Raw genomic sequence first — 21,410 nt, 5'->3', positions numbered from 1 at the left:
TTTTTTTTAAAAAGCCTTTTAGTCTCTCATCAGTTGTCTCTGTAATAAGCTTCGCTAACAAAGCCCCCTCTCTCCCAAACCCTGAGCCCGCCCCTTGGGAGGAGTCAGTGCTGGTGTGGGTGGGGTCAGTTCTGGAGTGGGTGGGGCCCATGCTAATGAGGGGGGAGAGAATCCTTTCTCTTATGGGCTGCCCAGTGCTGGTGCCTGCAGAGTTACAAAGCATCTGGCTTTAGAGGACGGTGGCCAGAGGTCCCACAGGCCACACGGAACCAGGCTCCCTGAGGAGCAGAGGCCCAGGCCACGTACCAGCCTGCTGCATACACCCAGCCGTGTGCTCCTCGCCTCAGTCCTGCCAGGACGGATGGCCAGACCCGCTTCACAAAGGAAGAAACCTAAGCTCAGAGAAACATCCAGAAGAACCCTGAGCCTGGATTCTGAGCCAGAACCCTCTCATGGTAGAGTCCGTGCTTGTTCCAGAATGCCACATGGAAACTGGCACAGGAAGTGGCTTGTCAGGGTTCTCTTCATGCCAACTCTTTTGTGTGCTTTTCTGAGCAGCCAGTGCTCAGGTGGGGTCTGAACCCACAGTGAGCTTCTGCTACGAAGGTGTGTCTGAGCATAGCAGGAGGGCAAAAAACTGTCTTATTAAGGACTGTATTTCCTCTCAAAGCAGTAAATTATGTTTGGAAACACTTCCTTTCGTAACTCGATTGTTCCACGAAATAATGTACTTTCGTTGCTTACCACAGCCAAACTAAGCAGGTGGTTCGGAACATAAGCTCAAAATACAACACTCCAAGAGAAAATAGAATCAAAGCTCCAAAAAGTGTCATTTTTTTTAAGCAGGTGCTCACGAAATGGGTTTCCCTAAAACGATATCTAATATCCTATACTCAGAAGATTCTAACTTTCTGGGGCGTCTCCTGTAGCCTTTTTTCTTTAATGTTTATTTATTTTTGGGAGAGATAGAGACAGAGTATGAGCAGGGGAGGGGCAGAGAGAGAGGGAGACACAGAACCCGAAGCAGGCTCCAGGCTCCCAGCTGTCAGCACAGAGCATGATACAGGGCTCAAACCCTCGAACAGCAAGATCATGACCTGAGCCAAAATCGGATGCTTAACCAACTGGGCCACCCAGGCGCCCCTCCTGTAGCCTTAATCCAAACCCTCCATTTAACTAATAATGTTGCTAGAAACTTTTCACACTTGAAAGGATGAAATACTAGAAAACAAAATGATACTGTAATTCTGATTTGGCAGAAAGGTTGAGTTTATACCCAGGGCACCCTTCAGCTAACTGACTGGGGGCAATCCTCTCCCATTCTCTGAGCTTACCATCCTAGTGTGTAAAACGAGGGGCTTGGTCCAACCCAGAAGTTACCTGATCTGCTGTCCAGCGTGGTCCAAGTCTATTTTTAAAAACTGAAATGTCAGGCCAGCATCCCAGATATTAGAAATCAGAATCTTCAGGGGTAGGTCCCACGATTCTGTATTTTGAAAGCTCTCCAAGTGATTCTGATAAGGACCAGCATCTGAGAATCGTGTGACCAGATCATTTTTGAGGCCTCTTGCAGCTCTGACATTATAGGGACAACCAGTTACCTGGTGGGAAAGGGCGTGGCCTCCTTCCGGTTACAGACTTGGCAGACCCAGGAAGAAGCGGCTCACTGCCCCTCAGCATCAGAACCTCGAGCGAACACTAGAACACAGAGCTGTGCGGGAGGGAGCGCACGGCCGCTGAAAGCATTCAAGCACAACGGAGTGGAGGCTTGCTGTAGACGGGAACCTTTGCAAGAGCCATCCTTACAACAAAGCAAACTATTTGTTGTTTATCTGAAATTCAGATTTCGCTGGCTGTACTTTGGTTTGCCAAACCTGCCGTCCCCCCGCACTGGTGCTAAGTTTCAAGGTGACCTGTGATGTCCCTTCCAACTCTCAGAACCTGGGGGGTCCACAAAGAAACCTGGTGCTTGTTATTGCCAGGGACCCCAGGTCTGGACTCAAAGTGAAGTACTGTGAGCAGAAAATAAAAGTTCCTTCTCGGCGGGACTCACGACAAGGTCCTCTATGGAAGAGTGCAACTGAGAGACCACCCAATCCCCTGCTTCTTGGAGACAAGAATAGGTTTCAACAATGACTCTGAAAACTCCTGATTTTTAGAACCCAACAGAAAATACCCTATCCTTTTTTTTTTTTTAAATCTTTAAAGTAATCATTCCACCCAACATGGGGCTCGAACTCACTACCCCAAAATCCAGAGTCACATGCTCTACCGACTGAGCCAGCTGGGCACCCCAAAAATACCCTATCCTTTCAAAAATGAAAACTAGGGGGACGCCCAGGTGGCTCAGTCACTTGGGCATCCGACTTCAGCTCAGATCATGATCTCACAGTCTGTGAGTTCAAGCCCCACGTCCGGCTCTGTGCTGACAGCTCAGAGCCTGGAGCCTGCTTCGGATTCTGTGTCTCCCACTCTCTCTCTGCTCCTCCCCTGCTCATGTTCTGTCTCTCTCTGTCTCAAAAATAAATAAAAACATTTAAAAAAATTTAAAAAAACTAAAAAATAAATGAAAACTAGGCCCTTATTTTGATGTTAGAAATTTTTTTATAACATGATCTTAGACTCCTCAAGGCTTACGGTAATGGTATTATATTGGATAATTTAAGCATGAAATCATCTTTGAAATAAACAAACCTGTTGCCATAATCAATTTTGGCAGTGACCTTCTTCTTCAGTTCTTTGAGCTCATCCTGCGGCAGAGTTCCAGAAAGAATCTGCGATCGCCATTCGATAAGGTCATAGATCATGTGCCGCACGCTTCGAAACATCTCCCTGTTGTCTTGCTGTACGGAGGAGAGAAAAGCCACACGTAAAGCTTTTGGTATAAAAGAGCTCTGTGGAGTGTTTTCCAAACACACATGTAGTCTATGCTTTATCTGATGCGATCCAATTAATGTCAAGTTAAAAGATGTTTTTAGCATGAAACAGGAACACATCATATGGAGTCTGGTTCCTCTGAGGCACTAAAGATCGAAAGGAGAAGCCGTAATGCACAATCCTCACTATTCCACCCAAACTTCCAGAGTATATGCCTCTCAGTCAAGAGGTTCACCACAGCGGGATCGGGATGGGGAGCCTCAAAACCAGCCCACGTGCATCTAGCACGTGGCCCAGGGATGGGCAACCCCTGAACCTCCCTCAGGATCAGCGTGAGCTTGAAGATCTTGCCATCGAGTCTTCAACATTTTGAAGACGGCGCCCTGAGCGCTATTCTCGGCACCCCAGGCAACGGGACACCTGGGCCCGTCGTCAACCAGGCTGTAGGGAACAGCATCAGCCTGGGCCCCGGCGCGCTGCGCCTTATTCAGCGCACGCAGCTTCTAGAAGCAGTGAAGTCCGAATCTACAAGCAGTCAGTGCATTTACATCAAACGGAAAACACACACAAAAAAATTCACATTTTTATCACTTTATACATACTTTGAAGGGTGCTGATGGTACCAAAAAAAAGCATTTTGCATTGAGACCAAGACTACAATTCATCAAGGATGTTAGGGATTACGCCCCCGCCCCTAAAAGGAAGCGGGTGGTTCTTTCTATGAAATCTAGGAGACCTTTAATTTGATGAAATTCTAAACATGGTCCCTATAAACATTAAAACATGGCTACTACACACTTTTTTAAATAACTTCTGCTCTCCACATCTGAACCTCCCGTTCCCCGAGTTCTAGTATGTGACCTTTGTAGGAATTTCTAAGACCCTCCCCACCAACCTGTCAAAGAACGCCCTCAGAGACTATTCTGCACCCCACAAGCTACTTTTATAGCATCATCCTAACGTTAATTTCTTAACTAACAACTAAATGGTCAAAAGTAATGGTTTATTCCACAATTAGATTTGTTTCCTCTTACTAATTCATTTTTCTAAAGCCTTATCAAGTATCTAAACTTCGTAATATTTTGCTAACTTATCTACAGCCACAGGGCACAGCAAAACACAACTCGTACCAAAACGCTGTAAGGAAATTTCTACTAGCTTTGTATAAATCCAACAATGCAAGTCCACCAGAGACAAACCCACATTCATAAAAAGGAAGCTAAGGTGCCCACTAGGCATGTCTACCCCGGGCGTGAACTAGACCCAAGCCCACGAACATACCAGTCAGCATCAGCCCCTGTTTGTTTTCCTGCCATATTTTTGTTTAAAAATTGCTAAGTTGAACATGAAACACCGACTACAAAATTGCTCAGATTTACACAAAACATTCATGGCTAACTTTACGCTTTTTGGTTTCTGAGAACATTTGATGACCAATTACTGCAACTGCTTATTACTGTGCATTTACAAGAAGCCACTGTATAATCAAAAACAACAAGCCTGCCCAGAGAGCAGCTGTGGGACTTTTGCAAGTTTTCTGTGTTCCTAAGAAATCGATGCACTGACTTCCCTCCAGAGCCCTTGCTTTGTGCTGACAACATTAGCATACGAGAAATCAACACTCTGAATAGAAATACAGACTTAACAAAAGGTAATCTTCTGCAAATATGAATTTATGTGCAAAGAAATGCCCTGAGGGAATAGCAAATGGAAGATGTCAGAGTCTCAGCCTCCCTGCGTTAATAAGGCTTCTTCCGTGATCGGGAGAACTGGACAGCTGCACACAGAGCCAGAATGTAAACGACTTCCCAACCTCTGGAACAAGCACACTTAAGTCTAGAAGACTATGTAGTTTAACTCAAATGATAAGAGACAGGCAATGGCAGAAAAAATAAACAGCAATTGTTCTGTACTGCGTCTGTAAAGAAGCACCCGTTAAAGCTTAAAAGCAGATTTCAGTTTTCAGGATCTAAATATCAACGTTGAGGGTACATCGATGCAGACTGCCTAGTCCTGTCTTCCAAAGCCTTCAAGCAGCCCGTCTCCCCTTTTAGCACAATGAAGGTGAAATCCTTGGCCCTTCCCTTTACCAACGCTTTGTCACAGGGAGCATGGCATTTACAAAGCGGGTCCAAGAGGACAATGGTCCCCCAGGGTGGCCAGAATAATGGGCCACGTTGCTTTCTTTGCCCTGAGTAGGACTTAGTCCTTGGTTCTGTTTTTGAGGTTCCCAGGGAAAGGAAAATCATCCCCTTGGTACAGCAAGGTCCCACAAGACCCTTCTCTATTTTGAAGCTTAGATTCAACATCCTATTTTCTCACCACGTAGAGCTGCCTCCAGATGGTGGACCACTCTCGGAGTGTCGTGGTGACTTCCTGTATGAGCGGGAGGTCGCCCGGGATGACCGTTTCATGTTGCCTAAGGGAAAGGAGAAGAGGACAGCCAAGTTCATGGCTTCATTAAAGTCTACAAGCTATACCTTGTAAATTCCAAATCGGGTCCACAGAATTAAATATTTAAGCAAATGGAGAGAAAATATACAAATAAGACTGTGTCCACACATATGAATACATACATCTCTGAGACTGACAGGTAATATTTGTACAGAACTTGAGTGTGTTCCTACATTATCCTACATGTAAAGGCGTCTACCTCATATGTCAAGGTAAGATGAAGGAGGCAAATAATATCCCATTTAAGGTCTTCAGAACGTCAAGGTCTGAGAGTACATTCATAATATGTGTACCCATCTATCTTATAGACGGCCATAAATTATAGCCAATCTGTGTGGCATTAAAATGCAGGTTTGGGTTTAGATGATTTCTACGTTTCCATCATGCATAAAACTCACTATATGATAATACATGAAGCACTTATCCCTGTCAAAATATGAATGAGGCCACGGCTCCCCAGCGTCCAGAGGTACTCTATCTGATCCCCAAACTCTGATGCATCCTCTCCCTTTTCCCTGCACCCCGAAAGGTTAACCCTTGACTTAGTCTTAACTTGCTATCTATTTGTGTGTGTGTGTGTGTGTGTGTGTGTGTGTGTGTGTGTGTGTGTGTTTTTAAATGGTATCAACCATGGTTTTTCCAGTCGCATGCTCTGTGTCAGGCCCTGTGCTACACAGGACTCAGAATATTTGGGACTGAGTTAAGAGATGGAAGTGTGGCTCATGCAGTGAGGCCACCTCGCCCCAGACATCCTGAACGGACAAGACTGCAACCAGCATGGAATATCCCGGGATCCCAAAATATGTCCCACCTACATATCTTGAGTTGGCTGTGGCCGAGATGGGCGGGCAAGATGCTTACTTTGGCTCGCAGTTGGGGTTCAGGGCTACAATGACCTACTGATGGTGGGGCTCCCGAAGGAAAAGACAATGGTGTCCCTGAGAGAAAACCAGTATCTGCGGAGAGGTCTAGCCACGTGCACCCCTGGAGCAACAGGGACCAGATGTCCGAGGCAGGGGTGTGTCTGAGACCATCATCCACAAAACTGCTTTCAGAAATTGCCCTTTGATGGGACACGATCAGTGTCTATTTCAGAATGTGGTTTTCACAGCAGCCCGGCCGGGTCTGTCACCAAGGTTCCCGGTAAAGATGTTGATGAAAATGTGGTTCATCGCACTCTGCAGTGCCCTTCTGAGAAGGCCCCCCGGGGGGGGGGGGGGGGGGGGGGGAGTTTCTCTTCTCCCACGGGGTGAGCACATTTGGCAGCAACCTGGATGCTTCCACCTCCCAGATCCTGAGTTTCATGCTCAGTCCACTGGGCTCTTCCATTGGCTGTCAGAAGCTTGGGGCTCAACTAGAACTCACTTTCACCACACGTAGAGGGCCTCGCTCTACATACTGTGACCTGGTCTCAGTTCTGGATCCTTCCCACTTCCTCCCTCTTCGTAGGCCTGATCTGTCTCTGAACTAACGTGCCGACTGGCTTTAATGGACTCGATCTGGCTGCTCTGTAACCACCTCTTTGTAACCACCTCTTTACCCGCAAGGGGTCAGCCATGTCTGCCCCACAGGGTTGTCATTAAGACCTACAGAAAGAACATCACGCAGGGCTCATGGAAGAATGAGCGAGACACAGCAGACAGTCAGTGGGGGTGGCTCCTTAGTTGGCACTAAATGACACCAAGGGACGAGTCAGGGCTGAAGGCCCCAATCCAGGCATCACGCACAGAGAGGAAGCACAATGACACGGGCCACCCCAAACAGAGGGGCAACACAGGACTAGGAAAAGGACAAGGAGAGCACCCTGGGAGCAGCGGGCAGGGAAGGAAGTAGGTTAGACAGTATGAGAAACGGGGTATGAAAGCATCAGAACAAACGAGGAGCTTCATCCAGTGAAGGGGACAGCCACCAGTGCCCAGTGCCGCAGGAAAGCACCAGAAGAACAGCCTTGAGAAGACACTAGAAGCTTGGAAATCAGGAGGCACCGGCAGCCATATGACCATGGGACGAGGGAAAAGTGGGAACCGCCTCAGTTATGGGGTAAAGGTAGAGACCAGGTGGCAGCAGGCACGTGGCAGTGATGTGGGGATGCGGGGTGTCTGAGAGGGAATGGAGGCTGGAGTACAGAAAGAAGAAACCCGGCAAGAGAGACAGGGTGATGAACTTGGAAGCAGGGAGGCAGCAGGGGTGGGATGACAGAGTGGCCTGGGCTGGATAGGAGGAAGGACCATGGGGAGGGGAGGTCGATGTCCGCAGGTCTCCGGAAGAAAGGAGAATGGTCAAGTCTGAAGGCAGGAAGTCCTTTGCAACGAGGAAGGCACAGACAGCTGGGCTTGGGTGGGAGCAGCACAGGGCAGCACGGGGAGCGAACACAGGGAGCCCGAAAGCCTCGGCAGGAAAACCATTTCTTTGCCGTTTGTTTCCCGGGTGCACCATTCACTCGCTCACCCTGGGGCATCACACCCCGGGACCCAGTGTGTGTGTCTGTTTGTCTGCGTGGGTGTGGCTCTCCTCACCGAGAGTCAAAATAGTCTCTTGTTCGCTTTACTATAATGGTTCCTAATTACATTTTCCATACATTCTTTTGTATATACCTCGCAGTGCTTTTTTACAAAAATTAATCACAGTCTGACGCCTATACTGACTGTGATACAGATGGATATAAAATACATTAAATGCATACTTTATTTAATTATTTCCACCAGAGTCAAAACTTTCCTTTCCCCACCCCTTTCCTTTTAAAACTTTGTGCACAAAACATTTTATCTGTATTAAAAAAAAAAATACCGTATTATAGGTCGTCACCATTTATGCCTCTAAATTATTTTCTTCATTTTAATTATGCATCATGCAACCACAGAACCCGATTAGTCCTTTTCATATGTTAAAAGTACAGTGCTTGGAAAGGCAATTTTGTAATCAGCCAAAGAGATGTCATTATGCAGTAATCATATGATTAGTAATTTTATAATTTACATATTTAACAGAGGGTGAAGATGTAGCAGAGACAAAAAAGGAAAACATTTTAATGCTGCGTCTTCCAAGTTCACACCTGGCTATTCATTTGCCTTTCCTGCCTAATGGGTTCCCATTCTATAAAAGTCCTTTTAATGATCTTATACATCAGTTTTATGACCTCTAAGAAACATACATCACAATTAGACAAAATGTAAATTCACACATGTCCCAATTTACCAACTGTTGCTTTACCCTCAACTCCCTTTGCATCACAGCCTGCAAAGTCTTCCAGAAAAACGGACTCAGAGCTGGGGGGCTGGAACCTCCACCTGATGGGGTCACTCTCAGAGGAGCACAGAGCACTGGGCCCATGCTATCCCAAATCGACATCAGCTTCAAGGAACGTGACTGCAGGTACAGTGCTGACTTCAGACTTTTCAAAGGTCCAAAACCACCCCAAGTTCCCTCCCTCTCTCTAAAACTCCCATCCCATCACGGTCACTCACACCCACATTCACCCCCCACCCCCCTACAGGCACTGCCATTTGGATAAGCAGCAAAGCCAAGTACAAGCATTTCTTTGCTCGAACATCAAGACCAGACTCACCCTTTGCCTTCAACTATGGCTTCTTTAAGATGAATATACGAAGCAGGAAATATACCCTTTGGGGGAGGAAAAAAAAAACAGTAGTTTTTATTATCAACATGAATACCAACTGAAAATCAAACAACTATCCTGAAAGGGTGGAGACAGGCATGGCTGGATAACGCGAATTCTGTGAGTCTCATGGTAAATCTCACATACAACACAGCGAGGCAAACAGGAGGCATAAACTCAGTCTGCCTGTGTTTCACTGAGGCTGCAGGTGTCTCAGAAGAAAACGGAAGCGAACTGTCTGCAGGGAAAAAATTCCACAGGCCTTTCCTGTGTCTTCTCCATAGGTCGCTCCTCGCGTCCACCGCTGCCCTCGACGCGGGCAGATCCAGAGCCAAGCAATGCCTAAAAACAATCTCCGATGATGGTCTCTGACAGTTCCTTCCTTCAAAAAGCTAACGCTGCCGTCAAAAGTTGCTTTCCACCATCGGTCATCACGTATGCATGCAGGCCTGCTTACCTGACCCACGGATTTCCCATCAACCTTCAAACAGAGAAAATACAGACAGCGGACGAATTTCGCCCGATCCACACGACCGCTAGACACGGTTTCTGTTAACACCGCGCCCCGCATCCACAAAGCACGGCACGCGCCTAGCAGGACGGTGCGTGAGGGGAAGTTGTTCGCGAAGTTCACTGTTAAGCGCCGTCGGTGAAATGCCAGGAGCTTTACCAAGACGTCGGCCGCGCGTCTGAGCAAGCGAAACAGCTCCCTCACTGGTGTGAGGCAGAAGTGAGCACCCGAAAGGGAGCAATGGGGCTGGAGGCGCTGGGGCGCGGGGCAGCACAGCACAGCTAGTCAGGGTTCCTGCACTAGATCTAGCGGGTGCATCAGTAACCCACTCAGCGGCACTGGCGGTTTCCAGGCACCTGCCGTGTGAGCAGGATCGTGTTTCCCTGGCATCTGGCCCGCAAGGATTTACACGGGAGAACCAGAAACCACAACTACTAATCGTGTTTGGGAGGGGCATGGGTACCACTGATTCGTGTTCCTCCTGCCTATTAGGAAAGGCACCGAATTGCACAAAAAGAAGAATTATCACAGAGAGGGGAGCAGTCGGGCAGAAAGACAGTGGCCGAGCGACGAGGAGGACTGGATGGCCCCTCCCCCAGGCCCCAGCCATGCAGGACACCCCCAAATCTCAGGATGCCTCCAAGAGCACACATGATGTCAGCATGTGCTGTCGGATGGAGGGAGAAAAATAACAAGGCAGCCTCGCCCGTGTCCACAGGCAATGATAGCCCTCAGTCTCCGTAAACCTGGTCTCGGGCACCACGGAGCACCCCCCGGAAGGAGCAGTAGAAGGTACAGAGGGGACACACGCAGAGGCTTGAAATGAGCAAACTGCGCAGCAGGGGTCGTTCTAATCCAGCCCGAACGATCTACACCTGTGTAAACAACTATACAAAGGATGCTTCCAGAACACTTAGGAGTCAGGATTGCTAGGGGCCAAGTCCCTTCTCTGCACTGCTGGGAGGGACCCACGAAATCCTATTATCTTGCAACCGCCTCATCTTCCAGTGAGGATTTTAGATGGAAAACTAAACACAGCCCTGCCCAGCTCTCCTGTAGCAATGAGCTGTAAAGGTCGGGGCACCCCAAAGAAGGGCAGGAAGGACAGCAGTTCAGGAAGGCACTGGGGGATGGGAAGCACTGGCGAAGGTGGTACCAAACACCAAATAAGCATCAAGGGAAAGGGAACAGCTTGCCTGGGGCCTGCCCAGCACATGGCAGAGGGAGCTTCACCCCTGTTGTGTGGCTGTGGAGGGAGACGGTGGCCCATGATCCCAAGAACCCCAACTCTGTATAACAAAGTCCTCGGCTGTGGCTTTCTCCCATGAAACTAGAGTTTCATCTGTAGGAATATTCTCTGGATTGTAGGAGGGCGATCAAGTTTCCCTGGGAAATCTATCCCACCATCCACCCGCTTCGAACCCGCCATGTTCAAACGTCAAGGCACCAGGTCACTGGGTGTGTGAGACATGCAGCCCGTCTGAGTCTGGCAGGACGGGGTAGGAGGTCCCCGCTCCTTTCTGCAGACTGGCCTCACCAACAGTACTATCTACGCCAGAGGAGGCCAGCCCTGCTGTCCTCAACCCGGGCCCTTCCCGAGTCACTGCTACTAAGGACGAACAGCTCCCCACTGTCCAGCATGGCCTGTCTGCAGGGTCTCTAGGGGAAGCAGAGCAGGAATTTCCCTGCTCAAGCCGCTGGACTTGGAAAGCCTTAGTTACGGGCTCAGGACCGCTGGAGGAGCCCAGCCCAGTTAGGAGATAATGAGAGGCAAAGTTAAGAAACAGAAGTGAAATGAGCCATCTGCCAAGCGTAAGTAGATGTTAAAGTGTGTACGTTAACGTGGGCAGGGCCTAATCATAGCTTAGAATGGACGGGATTTCAAACTCGGAATAAAACAGAAGGGCCGTAATTAGGTTTTGTGAAGCTAAGAATGGAAAAGCCACAAGAGAACTGCGTGCGGGGGCGTCCACCACCAGGATCGGGGTGTGATGGCCCGTCTTCGCTTCAGAAGCTCACACTGCCACGCGAGCAGACTGCCCTGGGACACAGAAGCTCTCTCTGGCGAGCGCCTGATGCAGTTTAAGAAGAGTCACATGCAAGAGGCAAGCAAGCATGCGTGAGCTTTGCAAGTCTGTTGTCATCACGGATAACGTAAGACTGACAATTATAAGCAGTGTTTTTTTCTTTCTGAAGTCATTACACCCAGATCATTCTAGTACACCTTCCTGTGCTTCAACAGGGTGCAACATTCCACCCGGAAGAGAGGATTCCACCCTTCGTGACAGGAGGTCAGCACTGCACCTCAGCCCAGCGATTCCGTCACGGAAATGAAGCCAGCGTTTCTATAAGTGCGTGTTGTTCGAAAGGCAAACAATTCAGGGTAGCCCGCGTTTCAGCCCACACATTTTTTCAGCTCAGAGAAAGATATAGAAGGAAAACTTGTGGACACAAAAGGGGTAGGATTGATTTCCTCTCACCGGGTGATGTATGAAGGGACATGCACTGGGTTTCAGAAAGACGACTTACCTTCTTAGACTTTTTTCTCAAGGTGTAACCTCTGTACCACCCTAAACAAACAAAAGTTGAAATAGTTAGAACAAGGAGACATCCTAGGACCCTGACGATACCCTCCCGTCATACGGGATTCGTTACTTTGCAGAAGCAGGGAAATCAGTTTGCCACAAGAATCCAATAATCCCAACACCGTGGAAATATACTGGAAGGCTCCCGAGGGCGCGTCTCAAAGTCGCCAGGCTGGTGACCTTCCCGAACACACCGCCAGCTCTTTTCATCTTCATCTGCCACTCGAGACCTCGAGGGTATCACTTTGGGGTTAAGCAGCACAGTCCCATGAGGAAAAATCATCCCTTTGACCACTCATCCCTGAGCAGGCTCCTTGGGTATACACCTCCCCATTGCTTCCTCTCCCTGATTTGGACAAGGGTCACAGCCAAATGCACAAACCAGCATCCTCAGATCAAGAACTGCCCATAACAGAGAACCTATTGAGCGTTAACTTCCTCCATCCGGAGACACTGTGCCCTGAAGCAGCCGTGATCTCACAACGTACGTCTGGAGCAAAGACTCAGCCCCCAACCGGAAGCGCCAGGCCCAGGAACAAGGGCCCACCCGGCCCCTGGGGTTTGGCCTTGACTCCAGTTCCCACGGAAGCCAAAGACGGGCACACTAGGACTGTCAGCACAGGGTACAAACAGAAGAGCCCTTTCGACGGCAGCACAGCCCTGACCACACCCTTGGCACCTCTGCTCAAGCTGAGGGTGGAAATGGTCCCTGCGGATGCCTCGGTGTCCACAGCCAGTCTCCAGCCTCCCAACAGCCTCACTTCGCACGACGTCCGCGGGTATCTGCTTACCCCAAAGGCTCTGAAGTCACTCTGGCCATGTTGCTCAGGGAAAGTAAATCCAAACTCAAATTCCAACTCTGCCCCACTGGGGCAAAAGGACCCGGTCAGAGAATCACGGGAGCCCACAGAGAGTTATCCCGTAATTTTCCAGACAATAACCAAATAATGGGCTCTTACACAGTATCAGAAATCAAAGCTCAGAAACTAGCGATGTCTGAGCGAGCTCAGAATATTGCCACAATGATGGCACCCTCTTACCAAACAACAAGCATATTACCAACCAGAGGCAAGGAAGAAGATCACAGACCAGAAAGTGATGGGGTGGAAATGAGCAAAGTCCTCAAGGGATTAACGATTAACAACAGATGCTTTCTAAGCACTCACAACCAGAGATGGACATTCCCAGGATCCATGCAAAGGATTTGCTAAGACCTAGTGGTGACCGCTTTGCTTTCTTGACAAAGGGACTCACCAGATGGACTGGGGACACAGCAGACTCAAAGTGTCCAGATTTCCGCTGCACATGTGCGGGACTGTCTCCAGAAAGCCGTACTGTCTACCTCACTGGTCAGTGCGTGGCGGTCCAGAACCTGTGCCCGTCGAGGGCAGCGTTCACACACAGTGAAATGGAAAAAGAGGGGCGGTCGATGCAGTCAGCAGCCTGCGTCTAGAACCGAAGAAAGGCTCTATTGGTTCAACTTTAAGGACGGGCCTCCACCCTTTCATTGTAGCCTTCATATTTTCATTATTAACACGCCCTTTCTTTTTCTGAAACTGACCAGGGGTAAATGCCCCAGAACATATAAGGAAAATACTATAAAATGACAGGAAAAACACAGAAACTAAGCAGAACAGAGCAGCGCTTAACCACAGTGTATAGAAGAAGTCCAAGGACTTACCCCTGAGAGAAGAGAGGCTCAAACTTCATAATAATCAGACACAATTTTACTGCCCAAACTTTAGAGGTAAAAATTGTTATGCTGCACGATATGGGCAGCCCTGGGCACCGTGGGGAAGAGTACAGCCTACAGGAACCGAAGGGGAGCAACCTTTTCTACTTCTCCAAAGCATCTGTCCCCACGGCCTGCAACCGACAACCACCACCTGGGAAGGCGTCCCTGGGAAAGACACGCGCACACCCGCCCGTGCACACCCGCGGGACAGATGCAGGATACCCATGCAGCGTGATGTGGGGTGGTGTCAGTGGAGGGGATCTGAGTGCCCAGAGCTGGGAAGGCTGTCGGTAAAACACGGGGAGCGCACACACAGCAGTGGGAGCTGTGAACTAAACAGAACGCTAAAAATAAACAGGTGTGCGTCTTAAAATGTAGCGCTGGGTAAAAAAGTAAAGAACAGAATGAGAGCTATGCTCACATTTATATACATGAAAAGTACATGCATGCCAAACAGGACAAGAACAGGAACATCCACTTCAAACATGGTGAAAGGGTTTTCCACGGGAAGAGGGGAAGAAAGGGGTGAGCCATGGGGATAAAATGTAGGGAGTCTTGTCTTTTTTTAACGTTGAAACAATAGCTGGTAACAGTTTCTTAACTGCCTTCCTAAGCAAAATGAAAACCTATCATCTTCCTCCCCAGATTATTTGCATACATTATTCCTTCAACCAACTGAGCCCACACACTATGTATGTGCCAGAGACCACACTAGACAGAGCAAAACACAGAAAGAGAGACCGAATTTCTGACGTGCGTGAGCTCACAAATCGGAAGACCTCCTAAGGGAAGCAGGGGCCACACCGTGTTGCAGGACAGAGACTGTAGCTTGAAGGAGAGAAGATACCCCTGCAAAGTCTTTTTTCAAGGAAGGGAGAAGATATAAGAGAATCAGGAGCAGGAGGTCCAGGGCCAGTAGTAGTAACGGGCTGATAAACTTCTCCCAGGCAGAGCTCACGAGTGGTCTCCTCTCCGTGGAGTCAACCAACCTGCTTCAAACAAGAGACACCCACCTAAGAGACAGGCAAATATGGGCAAGACTCAGCCCCTAATCTCAGGGAGCACACAGTCCAGCACAGGAAAATGGCAGCCGAGCCAGCAAGCACCACACAGTGTTCCCAGCAGAACAACAGGAGGAACACATTCACTCAAGTCCAGGGGTGGTGCCGAGACGGGACGGTACCAGCCAGAGCAAAGGAGGTGGGAGGCAGACAGGAGGGAGCTTTTGCCCAGGCAGGACGTGCTCGGGTTGAGTCTTCAAGGACGCCCCATGGCCAGTCAGATGGAGGAGGGAGAAGGGGTGCTAGGCAGAGCAGCATGGGGAAAGGCGCCTTCACTGTGCCCTGAGAAGCCATCAGCATCAAGGACAGAACATGCATGCGGAAGAAGCTGGAGTTTCTTCAAGGGTGGGCAGGTGAGAACCACCGTCACCAAGGTTCTGGGATCGGCCCAGTGTTTAAGTAGCTGCCCGAAGATGGACAGGACATTCACTTATGTCAGGTGTATGGTGACCTGCCCCGAGTGCTGCACAAGAGAGTCAAAACCCAGATGTGATCAAATCGCGTCTGCATGGTCAGCATCCACATGCACAACGGGCATTCTGGAGAAAGCACCAACCGGCGTCCCGCTGCATGGGGGCACAGTCAGCCCTGCGGCCGAAATCTCAGCGCACAAAATAATCATCCCCCGGAAGATGGTAACCACAGCTACGGCGCTCGGCCACTGGGCCAGAGCCAGGCGGCCGGTCGCCTGGGACAACTTGCAAAGGATGTCTGCTGAGTGGAGGCTGGGCTGGACGGCTCAGTGGTCTTCTATGAGACGAGAGCCTTAGCAACGTGACTGCCTTCTCCAGTCTGCCACGGGTTAAACTGTGTCCCTCAAAATAGATGCTGAAGTCCTAACTCTATCCATAAATGTGACCTTATCTGGAAATAAGGTCTTTGCAAATGATCGAGTTAAAATGATTTCATTATACCGGGCCCTGGCGTCCTTATCAAAAGGAGAAGCAGACAGAGACACACACAAGACGCTGCCGTGTGAAGACGAAGCAGAAACCAGAGTGTTGCGTCTACGGTCTAAGAACACCAAAGACTATCGGCAAACCACAGAAGCCGGGGAGATGCACGGAATAGCTTCTCCCTCACAGCCCTCAGAAGGAACCAGCACAGCCCACATCCTGATCTCGGACTACCAGCCTCCAGCCCTGGGAGAGAACACACCTCTGCTGTCTGTTTAAGCCACCCAGTGTGTGGTACTTTGCTATAAAGGCCCCAGGAAACTCCCACTGTCTCACAAGGCCTTCGACAGACACATGCTGATGGCCCAAAAAGGAACTCATGTGTATTTGGGGAGAAAATATATTATTACCCCTGTAAAAATTTGAATATATTCAGTTCCAGGATAGTGGTTTAAACAAAAGAATAATCTCCTAATCTTTGTACACAGCCTGCAACCTCCCTGGAGTACAGCATCCAGCCCCCAACAGCCACATGGAAATGAGCAGGTGGCAGGACCGTTCACCGGAGAATCAATTAATAAACACAGGACCGTGGCTCACCTCTCCAGTCTGGTTGAGCCTGGGCACTGCTTAAAGGCAGGGGCATGCCTTCAATGAACCCTCCAAGTTCCTTCCACCTGCACAGTGACCTATAAACTGCTTTTTCTTTGCTCTAAGCTCCAGGCCCTCATGAGCCCGAGAGAGAGAAATTAACCGCAACTTAAAGTCAATTTGTTCTTTGAACCTTACTATAAAGAGTGATCATCTAGAATGTATATTCTCTGCAGAAATCCACGTCATATCCTGAAAAGGATCACACAGAAAAAGAAAATTAAATTTGACAAACAGAAATACATTTTCTTAGAGGAAATGTAGGAGGGGAGAGGAGGAAAGAAAAAAAAAAAAAAATGCCGAACTCAAATACGATCCGTGAAACTTACATAGAACAAATGGGAAGAACAGAAAAACAATTATTCCATTTTTATTTGATGAACAAAGACACCAAGTTTCCCAAAGCCAAAAGTACTTCGCCAGAAGCATTTCTCTGATCAGATTCTGATTGAAACCAAAACGACAGTTGTCACGGAAAAGGAATTTGTTTTGTGTGAAAGGGTCTTTACAAAGATTGGAGCATTTTAATCAGAATCTGGAAGACTGACTAGCCCAGAAACTGAATGCTCACTGAAGAATCCTTTACCACGATGCCTGCTAACCAATTTTTTTTTTTTTTAAGTCAAATGTACAGCAAGGATCGCTGGCTCGTCATAGGATCCCACTGTTGGAAGAGTCCATTCTTCTTATGAAGCAAAGAACAAGAGGTAGCAGTCTCTGCGTGCCCAGACTGACCGGAAATTGCTATCTCTTTAGGAATGACGTCATCGCCCAGAGTTTATTAACCAGGATTTCAACTTCAACTGAGCGGGGTCAAACATAAAAAAGATGTAAGAGCACTTTTGCCTTCAGATCAGGAAAGTGTCTGAGATGAGAGGTTTGATCCCTAACCTCTACTTAATTTCTCTCTGCTTCCTCTCCAACACTGGCAATAGATACCGAGAGCAGATACGGCAATCCGACTGTCAGCTATAAAAACTGAAAACAAGCAGAAGGCACCCATCACAACTACTCATTCACTTAAGGACACGGTCTGTTTTCACAGTTACATCTGCTTCCAGGCAGACGACACTAAAGCTGATTTTTTTCTTTCCCCTACCAGGACGATTTTAGGCTTAAAGACGCAAAGGGACCAGAATTCTAAGTCCACGTGAGTCACAAGGGCAAACCAGGGACATGGCCTCAGGGGTATTCCTAGTGGCCTGGGAGGAACACTGCAGCAAGCCACAGCCTGCCTGGTGCACAGAGGCTCACGTCTGCTTCACTCTTGTGCAAAGTGATTTCCTGAACGGAGTGTGAAGCCCAGTTCACCGATTACGACCGGGTGACTTCAATCTCCTCTCTTACCCCCACCTCCTACTGGAAGGGTTTAGCTAAACCCAATCTAAAAGCAATTTTTCTATTGAAATGATCGATTTTAATCAGTTCTTTTCATTCATCTGCTCTACGGGAGTCGCCCCTTCAAGCAGGAAATAAAGCCACCAATGCTAAAACACAATTTTACAAAAACGTCCAGATCTGAGGAGTTTCAGACGTCCGGGCCATCGTTGCTCCCCTTCTGTGTGACAGTAACCTCAGAACAAGGCGGGGGGGGGGGGGGGGGGGGCTTCTAATGATATGCATGACACTAAAGACAAAAACCAACTGTGTGTGGGGCGCCTGGGTGGCTCAGTAGGTTGAGCCTCCGACCTCGGCTCAGGTCATGATCTCGCGGTCTGAGTTCGAGCCCCGCATCCAGCTCTGTGCTGACAGCTCAGAGCTTGGAGCCTGCTCCAGATTCCGTAGTCTCCCTCTCTCTTTCTGCACCTCCCCTGCTCGCACTCTGTCTCTCTCTCTCCTCAAAGTAAATAAACATTAAAAAAAAAAAAAAAAAAAAAACTGTGTGAAAAATCAAAGACATTTAAGAACCACTGTCACAAAAGTACATTTACGGGATTTCTAATCTATTGGGTAATGATTGCTTCACTGGACCATGTCCCACAGAACTGTGACAAACTCCAGTCACCTCTAAGAAAACAGGGTCAAAGAAAAAAAAACAATCTTGGTTCCTTTGAGGATGTTGCTAACAAATCTAAATGAGAACAGAAGAAGTCTTACCGGATACATCAAATACATCAAAACAATCACTTAAACGCTAAAATATCTTAAATATTTCTTTCCATTATTTTTTCAAGTGGTCAGTTATTCATAGTCAAGATTTATATACATTTGCAAAAAAGGAAACAAAGGGTTCTGTTGTTTTTAATGAAAACAGCTATTTCCCCAGAAAACTTTAGAGTCTAAAATTCAGAATTTTTAGTTTTGGGCTCATTGTAATAAAATATCATTTAAATAACAAATAGCCTCATGACTACCCTCACCTGAAATGGCATCCATCATGCAAGAAAAGCGATCGTATGAGAAAGACTCGTGTTGACACATATTTTGGAAACACTGAAAAAGTGTGCTAGTTGCCCAAAACGGTAGGAGAAAAGACACCAGAAGCATACGCACCTTCATATGTTTCTAAGATGTGCACAGTGTCTCCTATTTGTAGAGAAAGTTCATCCGCTCCCCTGGCATCGTAGTTATAAAAAGCTGTGAAGAAAAAGGGATAAGAAGATATCAGCAGAGGTAGAAGGGACTTTGCTGCCTTGTTCCTGCTTGTGTTTCATGTTGAAACGCATCCAGTCCGTGCCTGGATCATCCTCCCTGACAGCCTCAAAAGTAGCCTTTTCTTTCAAGAGACAAATATAAAGAGTCGTCAAGTAGAAGAAACCCGTAACCCCACGCAACCATAAGCGATTTTTCTTAGTGTGGTCCTACAAATCTCTAGTGATCAACGCAGTGTGGCAGTGGCACAAAAACAGACACACAGATCGACAGAACACTGTAGACAGCCCAGAAATACACCCACACTAACACGGTCAAGAAGGAGGATGTGAAATCTGCCGTTTTGACCACTTGTAAGTTCCGATACAAGGGCGACGGCGGCGTCCGCGGTGCCGCACAATCATCACCACCAGCAACATCCACAACCTCTCCGTGGCTCCAAACACAAACTCCATACCCGGTAAGCGGTATGTCCGCGTTCCCCCTCCCCCGAGCCCCTGAGAACCTGTGGTCCTTCTCCATCCCTCAGAAGCGTGACTACGCCACCTGCCTCATACATGGAATCAACCAGGGGTGCCTGGGTGACTCAGTCGGTTGGGCGTCTGACTTCAGCGCCAGTCATGATCTCACGGTTTGTGGGTTCGAGCCCCACATCAGGCTCTGCGCTCGCAGCACAGAGCTCGCTTCTGATCCTCTGTCTCTGTCTCTCTCTGCCCCTCCCTCGCTCGCGCTCTCTTTCTCGCTCAAAAATAAATAACATTTAAAAATAAATAAATAAATAAATAAATAGAATCAAACAATACTGTCCTTTTCCTATCTGGCTTCTTCAACAGAATGTTTTAAGGCTCATGCATACTATCCCATGTATCAGAACTTTATTTCCTTTTATGGCTGAATGTTTGCAAGAGGAAGAACATTTTAATTATCATTTTAATTATCACTTGATATACTGTCTATATTTCCATTAATAGATATTTTAATTAAATAATTATTTCCTAACTATGAATCAATTACACATGGACTGAATATTCTTTAGAAACCAAACTGATTTTTTGTTTAATGTTTATTTTTGAGAGACAGAGAGAGAGAGACAGAGAGAGACAGAGCACTAGCGGGGGAGGGGCAGAGAGAAAGGGAGACACAGAATCCAAATCAGGCTCTGGGCTCCAAGCTGTCAGCACAGAGCCTGATGTGGGGCTCGAATCCACCAGCCAAGAGATCATGACTCGAGCTGAAGTCAGATGCCCAACCGACTGAGCCACCCAGGTGTCCCGCTAAACTGATTTTTTTAATTATTATATAACCAATGTTGATATTGAGCTAAAAAGTTATGTTACAATTAAACAGGCAAAAACATGTTCAACATTAAGAAGAAATTCTTAAAAGTAGTGATACTCAACAAATCTCTGAAACCGTTGTTCATCTGAACATTCAGCAGTGCCTATTTCTCTTAGAGAAGCACCTAAAAAAGTCATACCATTAAATGCAGACCACAATTTTGCTCCAGCATGATGAGGTGAAGGTAACTATCACAGTGGAAAAAGGCTATTAGAAAGTGTTAAAGACACAAAAAGTACAAAGCCCACTCTCCAAAAAAAAAAAAAAAAAAGGGAAGAAGAAGAAAGAAAACATATGGAAAGAAGTACAAAGTACCCAGATTTCAAACTATACTGCAAAACTGTAAAATCAAAACAGTATGGTTTTGGCACAAAACAGACAAATAGATCAGTAGAACAGAATAGGCAGCCCCAAAATACACCCATGCTTATACGGTCAATTAAGCAACAACAAAGGAAGCAACAATTTACAACAGGGAAAAGACAGTTTGTTCAACAAACGGCGTTGGGAGAACCTGACAGCTACGTGCAAAAGAATGAAACTGGACCACTTTCTTACACGTCACACAAAAATAAACTCAAGATGGATTAAGGACCTACATGTGAAATCTGAAACCATAAATCTCCTAGAAGAAAACACAGGCAGTAATTTCTCTGACATCATCCACTGAAATACTTTTCTAGATATGTTTCCTCAGGCAGAGACACGAAAGCGAAAATAAACTATTGAGACTGTAGCAAAATAAAAAGCTTTTGCATAGAGAAGGAAACCATCAACAAAACAAAAGGACAAACTACTGAACAGAAGAAGATATTTGCATATGATACATCTGATGAGAGGGTAGTATCCAAAATACACAATGAACGTAAACAACTCAACACCAACACAAAACAATCCAATTAAAAAATAGGTCAGGCTTTAACAAATGGTGTTGGGAAAACCGGACATCGACATGCAGAAGAATGAAACTGGACCACTTTCTTATACCATACACACAAAAATTTCAAAATGGATGAAAAAACCTAAATGGGACAGGAAACCATCAAAATCCTAAAGGAGAACACAGGCAGCAACCTCTTTGACCTCAGCCGCAG

The 21,410-nt window shown here is 47.4% G+C and overlaps 1 protein-coding gene across 3 annotated transcripts in view; it reads right to left on the bottom strand.

Annotated features, from left to right (window-relative positions):
* The window catches only part of DOCK1 (dedicator of cytokinesis 1), a 521,064-nt gene that overhangs the window by 439,724 nt on the left and 59,930 nt on the right, over positions 1-21,410 (bottom strand). For all 3 annotated transcript variants that reach the window (XM_042909101.1, XM_042909102.1, XM_042909103.1), the window contains exons 2-6: positions 18,880-18,963; positions 11,988-12,028; positions 8,897-8,952; positions 5,200-5,296; positions 2,695-2,843 (exon numbers count right to left, since the gene is read on the bottom strand). In XM_042909101.1, the coding sequence (XP_042765035.1) occupies positions 2,695-2,843; positions 5,200-5,296; positions 8,897-8,952; positions 11,988-12,028; positions 18,880-18,963 (427 nt within the window). The remainder of the gene's footprint in view (positions 1-2,694; positions 2,844-5,199; positions 5,297-8,896; positions 8,953-11,987; positions 12,029-18,879; positions 18,964-21,410) is intronic.

The sequence above is a fragment of the Panthera leo genome, chromosome D2 (assembly GCF_018350215.1).
Source record: "Panthera leo isolate Ple1 chromosome D2, P.leo_Ple1_pat1.1, whole genome shotgun sequence".
NCBI lineage: Eukaryota > Metazoa > Chordata > Mammalia > Carnivora > Felidae > Panthera > Panthera leo.
Note: the sequence above shows the minus strand (reverse complement) of the source record. Positions and strands in the feature narration are given on the sequence as shown.